This window comes from Tuber melanosporum, assembly GCF_000151645.1.
Source record: "Tuber melanosporum whole genome shotgun sequence assembly, scaffold_6, strain Mel28".
In the NCBI taxonomy this organism is placed as follows: domain Eukaryota; kingdom Fungi; phylum Ascomycota; class Pezizomycetes; order Pezizales; family Tuberaceae; genus Tuber; species Tuber melanosporum.
Window position 1 is genome coordinate 79970 of NW_003299106.1, and position 13688 is coordinate 93657.

At 47.3% G+C, this 13688-nt stretch overlaps 1 protein-coding gene; it reads right to left on the minus strand.

Annotated features, from left to right (window-relative positions):
- The window catches only part of GSTUM_00009605001 (uncharacterized protein), a 4125-nt gene extending 3283 nt beyond the window's left edge, over positions 1-842 (minus strand). Inside the window, exons 1-2 of the mRNA XM_002840808.2 lie at positions 466-842; positions 173-394 (exon numbers count right to left, since the gene is read on the minus strand). Of these exons, the coding sequence (XP_002840854.1) occupies positions 173-321 (149 nt within the window). The 5' untranslated portion in view covers positions 322-394; positions 466-842.
- Positions 843-13688: the final 12846 nt, after the last annotated feature.

Genomic DNA, 13688 nt, shown 5'->3' on the forward strand with positions numbered 1-13688 from the left:
CTTCACTTCAACCCAAGTAGCGGTGAACTCCGCACGGCGACTCACAGTGGGAACCCCGGGGAAGAAGGGCAGCACGAAAAACCGCCCACAGTAATACGGTAGCGCAAGGATATCGAGGGAACGCAATGTGAAAAAAATTGACAAAAACCTCTGAATAAAATGAAAGATAAACTCGCCTAACAAACTCGTATCCATCCCCAGCTTGAGGAAAAGCTTCTGTACCACATCAAAACCTGGGATGGAGGTGATATCAAACATACTGCCCCCAATAGCGGGAGCAGCGGATCCCAAGACGCGCGATGTCGCACTGAGGTTTTCCATTTCGGCTCCAGTAGTTGCCGTTCAAATAGCAAAAAGTCAAACAAATTGTTCGTATCACCCCCCCCCGACGTATCTCAAAACACAGGAGTTTTAGAAGCGTAACAATTCCAGAGATTCTCCAGATCGGGTCAAAGTTTGACCTACTGGGTTTACTCGAGTAAAGAGAACAGCGGGTGGAAGACTGGTGAGTGGTGAGTGGAAGGTAGTGTGTATGACGATGCCTGGAGGGACAAGCGAGACGGCCTCAATGCTGAGGAATTGGAGTGGAATCGAGATATTCCCGGCGGGGGAGGGCTCTCTTTATCACTAAAATCCCTGGAGGTCAAAAGGCATCAGGTGGGGGGGAGCTCCAGAGCCGCAACTTTTTTGCCCGCTATGAAGTGCTACGGTAGCTTCGCATATTATCATACAATGCAGATGGCATTCGATCCCTCCCCCATGAGTGCAAGGTACTGTACTCGAGTACCGGTACAGTACATTGCACGCGATTCTCGAGATGGACACACACAACACGCTCACACCCATACCCACCCACCCACCCACCCTCATGGATCCAGTCCGAGCCGAGAAGTTTACTAGAGTAGAGAAGAGGAATTGGTGGACCAAGAGGTGCTTATTACGCACCGCTCGAAAGGACCCCGCAGTCGTAACCAGGAGCCACCAGCCACCACAATACCAACAACAACCCGGCAATTTACCAGGAAAGTCTCCCCGCCCCCCAGCACCATCACTCCTCTCCCGCGCGGTCTCACCGAGCTGAGGTCGAAGGCAACTGAGGTTCGAAACCACCCTCGTTACGCGGACCAGTACTGTAAGTATCATACGGTACATCATCCATCCGAGACCAGCTCCAAACATCGACCAATGATTTAACGCATTGTCTTGTCCTGACCAACGTTGTTTTGTCTGAGCTGTCTCGCGACTCCTAGCTGATGGGTATTCCTGGATCGATGGCAACATTTCATTCCCTACAAGTGCCTCTCGCTGCATGGTGCCCGGCTTCTTTGCATTGCTCCAGGGTGGCGCCGTTTCCACAGGGAGGCAGGAGGCGCTCTATTGTAAGTTTCCTAAAGTTTGCGAAAGGGTGCCCAACGCTCCCCGAGTTTCCTAGAGCTTGATTGCGCAAGGGCGTTTACCGGGGGCCGCACTGAAAGTCTTGCTCTGGGGGATCGGGTGTACTGTGAATTCTTGAATTTAGTGGCCCCCCAGGTACTATCACAATTAAACGGGGCTCTAGAGGAGAGGGGGGAAACATAAAAAATAAGAATAAAAATAGAGGATCCTCAACCCTTTTGCCCAGCGAGTCCCTTCATAACCTTTAAAAAATCTACTCGTACAATACTGGTTGTCGCACATACATACGGGTCCTCGAGTCTCATACTCGTACCGGTATTTCGAACATACCCGGGCTGACAAGCCAGATCTGCAATTTTGGAAGCAGGGTTAAGAGAGCCTGCCCCATCCCTGTGCTTGGTCACACAGCCTTTCCTTGTTTCCCTGTTTTTCTTCTTCTCCCTTTTCTTCTCCCTCCTTCGCTCGTTTTGTAGTCTGGATACCGGTATGATGCGACCCGGGTCTACTACAGGCACCACGGCCGCCAGCCCACCTACCGGTACTATATGCGCTTGACTATGGTCATCTCATTATATAATACGTTGAACGCCATACTCTCAGTAGATATTAAATAGTGGGCAGAACACCATAATATTGACCTGTGGTTAAGTCCCGTAAGTATACCGGTACACTGGCAGAGTAAAGTTGCCCTTTTCATCACTTTGTTTCTTCCTCCCTACTGGCAATTTCCCGTCATAGTGGCCATCCGGCTATGCGGGTTTAACCGAACCCCATCCCTTCTCTCCTATCGTATATCTATTTACGTTCTAATGGCCGAACCATGTATCGCTCTTAAAGAGGAGAGAAACAAAGCATCAAAACGCAGCATGGTATGGTATATGCTGAGACTCTTTGTGGCAAGAGATCCCATCTCAATAAGGTCTCTATTTTCAGGTGAGTTGCTGCGCTTTCTACCGTACGAGTACAGTACTGTACAAGTATTTCCGCTAAGCCTTAACGGTACTACATACGATACGAGTGTTGGCATGGACGCAACCATCAGGGGTAAGTACTGTATGCTAAGCATACCACAGCTGAAAATGCACCGGTAGAATGACGGAATGAAGGGACGCTTTTGTGTTTCCTTTTTCTATAAGCTCGTGCGAAGGTAAATTTTCTGTGGCGAATTACTCTCTCAATACATTTTCTCGGGGACGAACGAACTCTCCTCCAACCTTTGCCCAATTTCTACGCGACGGGAGGGATCTTCGTCATCATCTTGAACGTTAGCAGACATAAATAGATCATTTCGGAAAAACAAGCTATATATCGTCTCAGATTGGAGCTGAGTCTGCCCGTTATCGTTCGCTCCCAGCGCGCACCTCCCCTTGATCCGCCCGATATTACCCTTTATCGCATCCAGATGCGGCATCGGGATCTGCCAGTGCTTGCCACGATCAGGGCAACGTTTAACACGATGTGTGCTGGTGATCGACCGCTGTCATCGTGGCGTGCCCAACCCCAAGTATCACCAAATCCCCCTTTACTCCAGGCACCCATACCGTACTGTATCCGCCATGAGACACCAACCGGCGGGGTAAGCTGGACTCCCCGGAACCCGGGGGTTGCTGTCCTGTTGCTCTCAACAGAGCCCCCTGGAATTCGTCACTCCCGTGTGGGACAGCCGCGAGTGTTTGCCTGATTCTTCCTCGAATAGAAGACGGCAAGCCCAATCACCCTATCCACAGTATCTGCTGGACAGTGCGTGCCTGGGCTGCCTGGACGGGAGCCAAGAAAGATCGGGGAATGAAGACAGTTTCGAATAGGGACGATGCCTAAGCTATCGGTACTGTACTAGTACTCGCACGTCTTTGTCAAGAAGGCTTCCCCAGCTGATATTTTGCTGGATTTTTGATGAGGAATCCGGCATAATATCGGTGGGGGGGGGCTTTCGGGATAAAGATGCGCGAGTACCGGTAGAGAGGGAGAGGGCAAAAAATTGAAACAAGGGAGAGAGGAGGTAAATCCTTGACTGTATTATACCCATTAATACTTGTACAGTACTCGAGTACAGTACTCCTCCAGTAGCTTTTTCTGCATCTTGGTTCTCCCTCTCACCCCCCCCCCCCACACGCCAAGGCCCCAGAAAAAATACCGTGTTTCCCCACAAACAGCCACTATCAGAACTTACTCGGCCACGGAGGTTAGCGACTGGATGCACAGGGGTTCAGGCCATCGAGACCTCCTTTCAGGCAATCATTTTTACCCCTGTCCGTCCCATCACTAACCCCCATACCCGAGTGCAGTACCGGTAATACTTGTACCGCAGCTCAATATACTTTCCCAAATATACCCGCAGATCCTCCCTGGGTAGATAGAGGGGGGGGCGGTATGCAAACAAAGAAGGTCTAACGAGATGTCGTTGAATTAGAGCCTCAATTTCGTCCCCCCCCCCATTTCTCCTCCGCATTTCCAAAAGCGCTATGCAGGGATTGATCGCTTCACAGGCGCAGGCTTATTGAGCCAATTATTCTTTATCAATTTCTACGCATTGAGATCGGATGCCATCGCTTACCTAACAGGGCAATGGCGACGTCGTTCATGAATAGAGGAGGATTGGAGTGGAAAGACAAAGACAAAAAGGTCTGTATGCCTCATTACAGGGAGTGTGTGCGCATCGCTGTACGAAAGTTCCTCCTCCTTCTAGATCAGGACCACTTCTCTCGCTCCCCACCCCCCGGGGAACGCGGGCCTCCTCCCTTAATCGGGGGATCTAGCGGTCGAAAGCTTACCCTTATTTACAGCCGGATGGGTGCTATAGGCGCTTTATGACAAAGGGGGTGTAGGGGTGATGTTCCTAAGCTCTGGTTTCTCGCTCTCGCTCACTGTTGTGCTTTCATCAAATGTCTATAATAGTGGTTCACAAAGGGGCTAAAAGCTGGTGTTTATTGTGCAACCGGAGCCAGAATCTCATGGTCACCTAGATGCGCAGTGTAGGGCAGCACAGGAAGGCTAAGCAGGATATGGTAGATAGAAGGGGAGAGCGAACCTTTGGCCAGTTTACAGTAAGTTAATGGTCCCTTTGTAGGCTCTTTTTCCACAAGGAATAGTTGCTAATGCAGCGGTTACGTTAATTTCTTTTCCAAATACTCCCCATCACAAGCTACATGGAGAATCTCTTCATGCCTCGAACAAACCTTTTCACCCATAGCACACAATCAATTCGATCATTTCAACAACCGAGCGTGCCCTCCTAGAGTACCAGTACTATACCGGCATCATACCATACAAGTACTATCACCCTGCAGTAGGCGATAGCAATCATTTCTTCACCGCTGCCCTCCCTCTTCCCCGCCCGAAAAAGTATCAGAACGAGACCCCACCTAGTACACGGGCAAAATCAACCGAAAAGAAAAACAGGCTTTAGCAGGATAGATGTCGTTGCGGCCAGAGCCGTAACTTAATTGCCGCTTGCACGCCTCAAATATTGCACAGCACATTCTTGCGACGGTGGTTGGATCTCACCAACCTTAACCTCTCGACTCTCTCTCCCTTAGCAAGCCATACTAAGGTTAAGAAAAAACGAGTGGTGAGGAATTGGTGGGGGGTGGAAGAGGTGGATAAGGGAAGGAAGGAGAAAGCGGGGTTTGAAACTTGCCTTCTTTCTGCGACGATTTTCTTTTTATTGTCTCTATTGAGCCTAAAACTCCCCCGGACACAAAGCGTAGGTAAGTGGGTTGACCGATCGCGACGGTAGGTAGAGGTTGCGATGATGGAGGCGTGGATAGATTGGAAGCCCTATGATACGGTACTTGTGCTTTGACCACTGCAGTGTACAGTACACCCGGGAGTTGATGCTCGTGTAGCTCAGTTCATATTATCATCAGATTCTGGTGTCACCTGTCACCAGGGTCTGTTAAAGTATCGTAACTACCGGTAATCGCACTTGCGAAGGCAATTGGAAAAAGGCAAAGCGACGAAGCAAAAACAAAAAGTTAAAAAGCCGCCAATCAAATATATCAATTAATCGGTATTATATCTCTAAAACAGGGAAATACCTATACTATATCTACACTACGGTACTCTGTGATGAGGATCTTTGTAATAAGCGTAATAAGCTCAATATCAGGTCCAACCTTATTTCATCCAAACTACCGTACAATCAATTACCCCTAACTTTTCCCCCTCCTCAACGATACCGGTGAACAGCTTCCGAGTGACTCTGTGATGAGCAACTTCCCTCGGCGAATCGCCGATTTCTGCTTCCCCCCCCCCCTACCCCGGTATGGGACCCCACAGGAACACCCACATGTTTTACCGCCAGCTTGTGTGTGGCAGACTGCTATTTGTACTAGTACGTACTGTACATACCCGCAACCAGGAAGGAAAATCGACAGGCTAGATTGTTGGTTCAGTGAATTGATCCATGAACAAGGCGGTGGGACAAGCCAGGCTTCATGCGGGGGTTACTCCTAACTTCCCACGGGAAAACTTCCCCCTTGTCATGGATGGGTCTTGCCGTGGGGATCTGGTTGGCTGTGATACCTCAGTTCTGTCTACTTGCTTATTTATTTAGACCTCGGTATCTAGAGATACGGTTGATATCTATATATAATGCTCTCGACTTTTTTAAAGGAAGGGGTAGGTAGAGCTTTCAGCAGTGATTGGGTTTGTAGCTCCGTTCTCGCAAAGCTCCGATCACAGCTAGAAGTTAAACTATCATTGACCGCACCTTATCGCATCCCGGTGCCCCACACTTGAGTGCAGGGCCAGTATCCGCAATTTTATTCGTTCATGATGTCTTTCATGCGCTAAAACTTCACCAAATCTCTTGCTCGATCCCCTACCCCATTCTCCAGAGCCAAGTTTTTCTTCATTAAGCATATCATGCAAGTAGCGGCAATAGTATAATAACATCAGGAACCTTGTGTATAAAGCTGCCTACTATGATATTATATAACTTCCGTGCTCTACAGTAGCTTAAGCCCTATAAGGCCAAACAAGGTAAGACATTACTGACAACTGCTTACTTCCCCCACCAACCGAAATGGTGGTTGAAAAAATCCTACCATAACATAAACCCCCCCCCCGGTTAAGAAGTCACTGCTACCTTGACCATAGTACCGCGGGTACAGTACGAATACCGTCCATTAGACCTTCCGTCTCCGGCTTACCCTCTCCCTTCTGCACGGGTAGCCGTAGCACGAGTCGCCCAAGTCCGCACTGCCGCTAGACTAGAAGCGATACAAGTAGAGCGCCGTAGCTAGCCTCGATCAAAAGAAATAGGTTGGATCCGGACTTACCCAGAAGAAAAGAAGAAAACCAAAAAGCCCCCCCAAAAAATAACAAAGGGGGGGGGGTAAACAGGACATATGATAGAGAGCCGCATCCACTTCTATTTACTTCTTCGGGTTGCATACATATTGCTGAGGACGAGACAAGGATTCCATTTCTGGATTTACTTCTAATCTCTGGATACTCTGGCTCGAATCACCTTTTCCTCAGCACTTCCTTGGAGATCACCCTTGATCCCGGGTCAGCTGTAAAGCGCTATTACTCGAGCAGCTAGTTGGAATAATCAATTTTTTTTGTGTGTGCAGGGGTGCACGCCTGGAAGGTGCAAAGTGTGTACTCGAGTGCTCGTAATTGGGTGGAGTGAGGAATAAGTAAAAAAAAGGAAAAGGAAGATGTAAAGCTATTATACCCTGCATGCACCGGGATGACAATTGTCAACCTTTTCGAACTGGCATTTTCTTGCTCCGTTTTGTTTGTTTGTTGAGCCTCATGTTTGAACAATTACCGCACCGATACGTTCATGGAAGTCGTTCTTAATCCTGTCTCACTAAGTAGAGAGAGGGAGGGGGGGGGGAGAGGACGCGCCTTAAGCGACTGATTTTTATTTTTATTTGCCTCGTTTCTGTTTTGTTCGTTCTGTGCTGGTGATCTCATCTACTGTAGCCAAGGGGCCGCATTGTGGTATATGTTAACTTAGGGGTGGGGGTGGAACTCTTGACGTGTTTTGTCTGTGCCTTTCTCTTTCCTAATATCATACCGGTGATCCTTGACAGAGGAGGGAGGGGGGCTCTTTCTCGTTCCGTTACGATGGGGCTTTCCGACTTGCATATATGTTTGTGAAATAGGAGCGCCACAAGGGGGGGAGCTTGAGATAAGTATCATATGCAAGGCTTGAGGTAAAATCTCAATTGGCCAGTTGACGCAGTAGAGAGGAGTGATATTAGTACTATCAATATACCGGTACTCGAGTGAAAGCACACACCGGTACTGGGAACGTGGGTATGCGGAGTTCGGCACCCTACGATCGCTTGTATCCAGCTCAAGAATAGAGCTATTATGGTACCACCTTCTGTGCACAGCTTCCTATTTGATATCGCCGACTTGTTCGTCTTAGGTTGAGGATGAGCGCCTGTGATTGCGGCGGGGGACTCCGCATGGTAGAGCCTCATATTGATGGTACTTGTAGCACCGCAATCCCGATACCTGTTAGTGTACAGTACAGAAAGGAAGGAGGAAAAGGGTTCTCCCAAGTTCGATAAGATACTGTAGCTACATCCACCATCTATCTGCGTAGAGTCCCAACCGAGATGCGTGCTCAGCCTTATCCCTTTTGCTCCCACTCCAAAAGCTCCCGGAAATCTTGGCGCGGTCTAGGTCCAGGAAACACAAATCTTTCTGGATAATTACTCCTGGAATGGGCAAGAAGTAGTGTTGGCGCTGAGACCCTGGTGATTCTAATCCCTTATGATGCTTCTCGTAATAGTAAAATCGTAGGGCACGAGGGGAGGGGAGGTAATCAGACCCTGTGATGACAATCGCCTGTTTGGGAGAAGTTTGTGAATGTAGCATGCGCAACCGTGAAACACGTTTTTACATTACACAACGAAACAGAGTTTCGTCCTATTCCTTCGGCGTCATGCCCGACAGCTCTCTTGCAGTTTGATGAAAAGAGCCCCCTGCTCCTCCTCCACCTCCTCCACCTCCTCCTACTCCTACAGTATTCTCCTTACATAAGTGGCGAGGAGCTGCAAAGCCCGAGGGCCAATACCCACGAAGCCGTCGATACGAGGGAAAGATCTCGTGGTTGCCTTTGAGAATTGCGGTAACGTGAGCATCACAGCTAGTACTCGTACAGTAGCTCGCGGCACTAGTCGACGCCTCCAATCGACCAACTCTCCAATCCTGTCGCCTGCAGCGGTGCCAGTAGCAACAGAAGCGGGCGGGCGAGCACGAGCAGGGTTCGCTAACGGCTTTGCATACTACTCCCCCCCCCCCACACCATTCATTGGCTAGACTTGAGCCGCAAACAACCTCATCGACCTACGATATCTCCCAAAAATTTCCACCTCGCTCGTGCCCCTTTGTCTTTTCCTTTTGACTCGCCTAATTCCAAGCAGGCAGGCAGGCTAGAAGTACTCGTAGTCCTTGATGAAAAAAAGTTAGGTTCAGGGAGAAGAGGAGAAAAGTGACAACCTAGCGCACCTTGGGAAAGGTGACAACGAAGAAAAAATGACTTGGTGTAACAAGTTGTGCGCGACCTTCCTCTTTGTCACTTTTTCAGCCTCATCGAGTTGGGTTTGGTGAAAGCCCACTTACAACTACAGTACAATATGTCACTGGGAGGGGCGAAGTGCCTTTTTGACCTAAAGGGAATGGGAAAAAGTGAAATGAGGGGATGTACTGTAATAAAGAGGGATGTTTGGAGATGTGTGTAGTACCGTATTCTGGCGAGGAGTGCAATTATTGCCTGCCACTGCCTTGCCTTAGCAATTCTCGTCCTACTTTTAGTCGGCAAGCGGGGTCGGCCTCCTCGATCTGTTCCGGGGGTCCGGGCTACTGTCTCCCTGAGGGAGGAAGAGGGGGGGGGCACATTTGATATCTCGAAGAGGGGGTGGGCTCTTTCAGCGTATCCCGTCAACTTAACTATGATATGTGGATATTTTTTCCATGCAGAAGCTGTTCTACATACGTACAATGTATTACCAGTATTAGAATTATCTCCCTCGCGCCTCACGATTACGGTATGCTCGAATCGGACAGTGGTGCAGCGGCCTCGGGAGTGCACAGTACATTTCCAAGTTAAATCTCTTGAAGCGCCGTCGATCGATTCAGCTTTGAAGGACTATGCTCCAAAATGGATGAAGATACATGGGAAGTTAGTGATTGTGTTTCTACTACTAAGGCATCATGCGGGGAGGGGGAGGGGGTTATGGTGCACTTGGGTGAGGGATATCAACTTCGAGCCGTTCGTTGATGCCGAGTGATAGGCGGGTCTTATGAAATGATACAAGGCGGCAACAATGATATGTAGGAGAACTCAGGCAGCCGCGAAACTTGCTACAGAGATAAAGCACAGTGGGTTAATCAACTTTAATTGCGGGATTGGGGTCCTATCCCGACTATATCAGATCTCGACGTACTTTACATGTGAGGTCGTGTGGAGTCGTTGGCGGGGGAGGGGGTAGGGGAGTGTTTGTGTAACACAAAAAGGATATCATGCGCAATAAGCGGGGGGAAATGATAACAAGTGTAGAAGATCTACTGCAGTACAACCTCACTTCGCAGAGCCCGGATTAGCCCTAATGAGGGGTCTGCCCAATTGACGTATGGATTCGAATTGATACCGCATTGACATGCTTTGTTGTTTCCTGACTTTAGTCTTTTATACCCGTCTCAGGTAACACATGCAAATCTGCCAATTCGCTCTATTAGGGATCTCCGGATGCCGCGGCAGGATCACTGGGTTTAGAGGTGGAGGGGGGCATGTCTCTGAAGCCCGCTTGAACCCAATCACCATAACTGGTCGCTCAGCTATCCTTTATGAGCTTGCCGGTGAGGAACAAAACGACTTGGCTTCGAACAGCGATCGCTCTGATGAGGGGGAATAGTGTTTCTAGGTTCTGCCGCGTTCTTGGGCTGAAGGGGCGTGTAGATGGAAGTGCTGTTAGTAGGAGAATCTGCCCGAAGAAATTCATGCTAGAGGTGGGGTGCTGTACTATACACATCGCATATTTTCATTACCCCGCACAGATAATCTTCAACTTGGCTCATGTTATTAAATTTCTGTCACCCTTGACCTCACCAAGCTAGGGTTTTTTCCATTATGTTTCCGTTCTGAGGATTTTGTGATGCCCTTTCGCTTTTTGGAGCTCGGAAACAGCAAAGATTCACCTTGACGTGATACCAGAATGTGGATGGAAGGTTAGGGCGTATCATTGGTCAATTAACCTAAATGAAACCTTAGAGCGACCGCCCCAACAAGGGACGTTAAATACCAGCTGCATACCGATGTGTAAGAGCTAAAATAAGAGGTCGGGAATATAGAAATTCTTGAATAGCTGTGTGGCGCACGCTAAATTTCAGGTAAGCAATCTTCTTCTCCAAGGATACAAGAAGTTCGACACCTAGTAGAGGCTGTGAAGAACGCAACCAAATGAAAGAGGCATTTTCGGCGACAGAAGTACTAGTAGAGAGATGGGGAATGATTCTACAATTTCTTCCAGGGTGTTCCCGAAGCCACCCGGCCCCCCCGAGCCCCCGCCCTTGAGTAGGCAATTTTCTGAAATCCACAATCAGTGGGGATGGCTTTGACCCAGAATCTTTTACCCGGTGTCAAGAGTCTACCAAGATAGGAATGGTCTATCTTGGACGGCGTGTTTAGAAGACGACTGCTGCTCACACCTCCTCCGTTATCACCAACATGGTTTCTTAACTACAAAGGTACAGGGCTTAAGTTTTGTACTTTTTGCTAGCAGGGGGTTGTTTCACTAGCAGGGGTATAGTGGCTTGGAGGCAGTTAAGGCTGAGTGAATTTTTTTTAGAAATGAATACTGTGAGTACATACCAACACTTCACGATTAACCAGCATGGCAGGAGAACAGATTTGCCCTGCAACTTCGCACTTGACTCGAGACCAGCAACATGACTGTCAGCTATTATGCTTTATAGGATGGAAGTACTGTCAAATTGTTGAAAAGACTGGATTTTCCAAACGCCAAATTCAGTATGTGTGTAATGCTCTCGCAACCCCAACCAAGCGATCTGACCATCCACCTATTCTTACTCAGGTCCAAATTGGAATGATCTGATTGCGTATATTTGTATGTCTGCCTGCAACTGACGTCTCTCATTTCAGCTACTAGCAGAACAGCTGGATTTGGGAGTTGGAAAAAAAGCTATCTGAGCAGCTCTGATCAAGGAAGGATTCCACCATCATCTTGCTATGAGAAAGCTCCCAATCTCAGAGTGCGACTGAGTTATAAGACTACGATGGGCTGGGGAGTATTTAAACTGAATCCAAGCTCAGTGGAACTCAATCCTATGGACTGATGAGACATGGGTCACTGGTGGGAAACATACTAGATCATGGGTTACAAGAAGAGCAGGGGAAGAGTGGGATCCTACTTGCATAGTAGAGAAGCCCTGAGAAAGCAAGGGTGGATGTTTTAGAGGTATTTTTATTGGGATATACAAGGGCTGGCATATTTTGGGAGAAAGACTGGGGGTCAATTAATTCAGAGAGTTACTGTACTTATACAGTTCCTATCATCCAGGATTATATGGAACTTTGTGGCTGAGATGGAATTTATTTACAACTTATGCAAGATGGGGTACCAGGGCATACTGCTAGTGATATATCAATTGAGCTTCAAGAAAGGAGGATTCATGTTATTCACTGGCCCACCTTTTTACCAGACTTAAATTCTATCACGAATGTCTGGAATATTATGAAAAATTATCTGCAAGATAATTTTCTGGAAAATATAACCTATAATCGACTACAGGTAGGAGTTAAGAGTATATGGGACACCATTGGATAGCAATAGTTTAGGGAGCTTATAGAGAGTATGCCCACAAGATGTCAGGCAGTGATTGAGGCAAATGGCCTCTTTACAAAATACTAGGTACAGCCAAATATCCGTCACTCTTCAACCTGGTTTAACAGAATGTTCAGAAAATATTATAACAGCCGCACTCCTTTACCCCTTCTTAAAAACTTTGAAAAACCCGCTCATTCTGCTTATTCTCCTCCTACTCCATACTATCATTATCAGCAACCTTGCCAAATCCTCCACTCTGCAAACTCCACTCTCGAGGCTAAAATTTATACCAGGTATGCTTCTTGCCTGTACCAGCATTCTGTTGAGGTACTGCACATACTACTCTCCCACAGACAATCTTGTCAGTGGAGAACTTGGACGAGTAGACCACTGTGCTCAGGGAGGACATCCAGGAGGAGGGTTTGGAGGTTATCATGGCTTTACTAGATGAATGGGATGTGAAACACAACCAAGAATGCCTGGGACTAGCAATTGGGATAGGGTGGGTGGAGGAGACAGAGGTTTTAGTTGAGAAAGACTGGGTTGAATTGGGTGAGTAGAGGATTTGAGAAAAGATGCTTGTGGTAGTGGAGGATGGAAAGAGCATCAGATTGGATTTTTTGCTGAAGAGACAGTACCCACCTGTGGTGCTATTAGAGAGGATTTTTGTTTCTACTTTGTTAATATATTGTTTTTTTTTCTTTTTTATTATAGAGGAGCAGAGAAGGAAAGAGGAGATAGATAGCGATTGAAGGAAGGATAGGGATAACTTACTTAGTAGTATTCGGCCAGACTCATCTGACTTGATCAGTTGACATTATCTCACCTGAGAAGGATTTTCACTACTCTCTCGTACTGATTTCAAGCAGCCAGGAACAATGGCATTTTTTTTTCACTGCCTGCATCTCCCTTGTTAGAGTCGATGTCATCCTGGCTAAGTGAATATATTTGGTCCACATGGAATTGGTGATGGGGCGTGAAAAAAACAAACAAAAAAGAGTTGTTAATCGTGAAAATCTTGTTATGTTGATGACCACTAGCAGTGCTTGCCGTGGGCCAGGCCAGGGCTAATTCAAGAAAAGACCTAATAATAACTATTTTTCTCAAACCCTTATATGATATAACATAATCCAGACTATCCAGTTGTGAAGTTAGTATACCTTATCACTATTATATAACTAACGCTGTGAGAAAAAGCAATATACTTTATGTAATGTATGGATCTTCAAGTTCTGAAATAAATGCTTGAAATATGAAGAACCAAGCTTTACAAACTTGTTTATGGAGATTTTAATTTTATTCTCAACATTTTAGGCTACTACAGAAAAAGATAATAATTCACAATATTAAGTACATTGTTCTTCAGTTTCCCTTTCTTCCAAAGTATCATTCTCACCAACCACTAATGCATCTAGTAGATCCCTTAGCATCTGAAGTTCTGGATGTATTGTTTGAATAAAGTGGTCCTTTGTCCAGGAC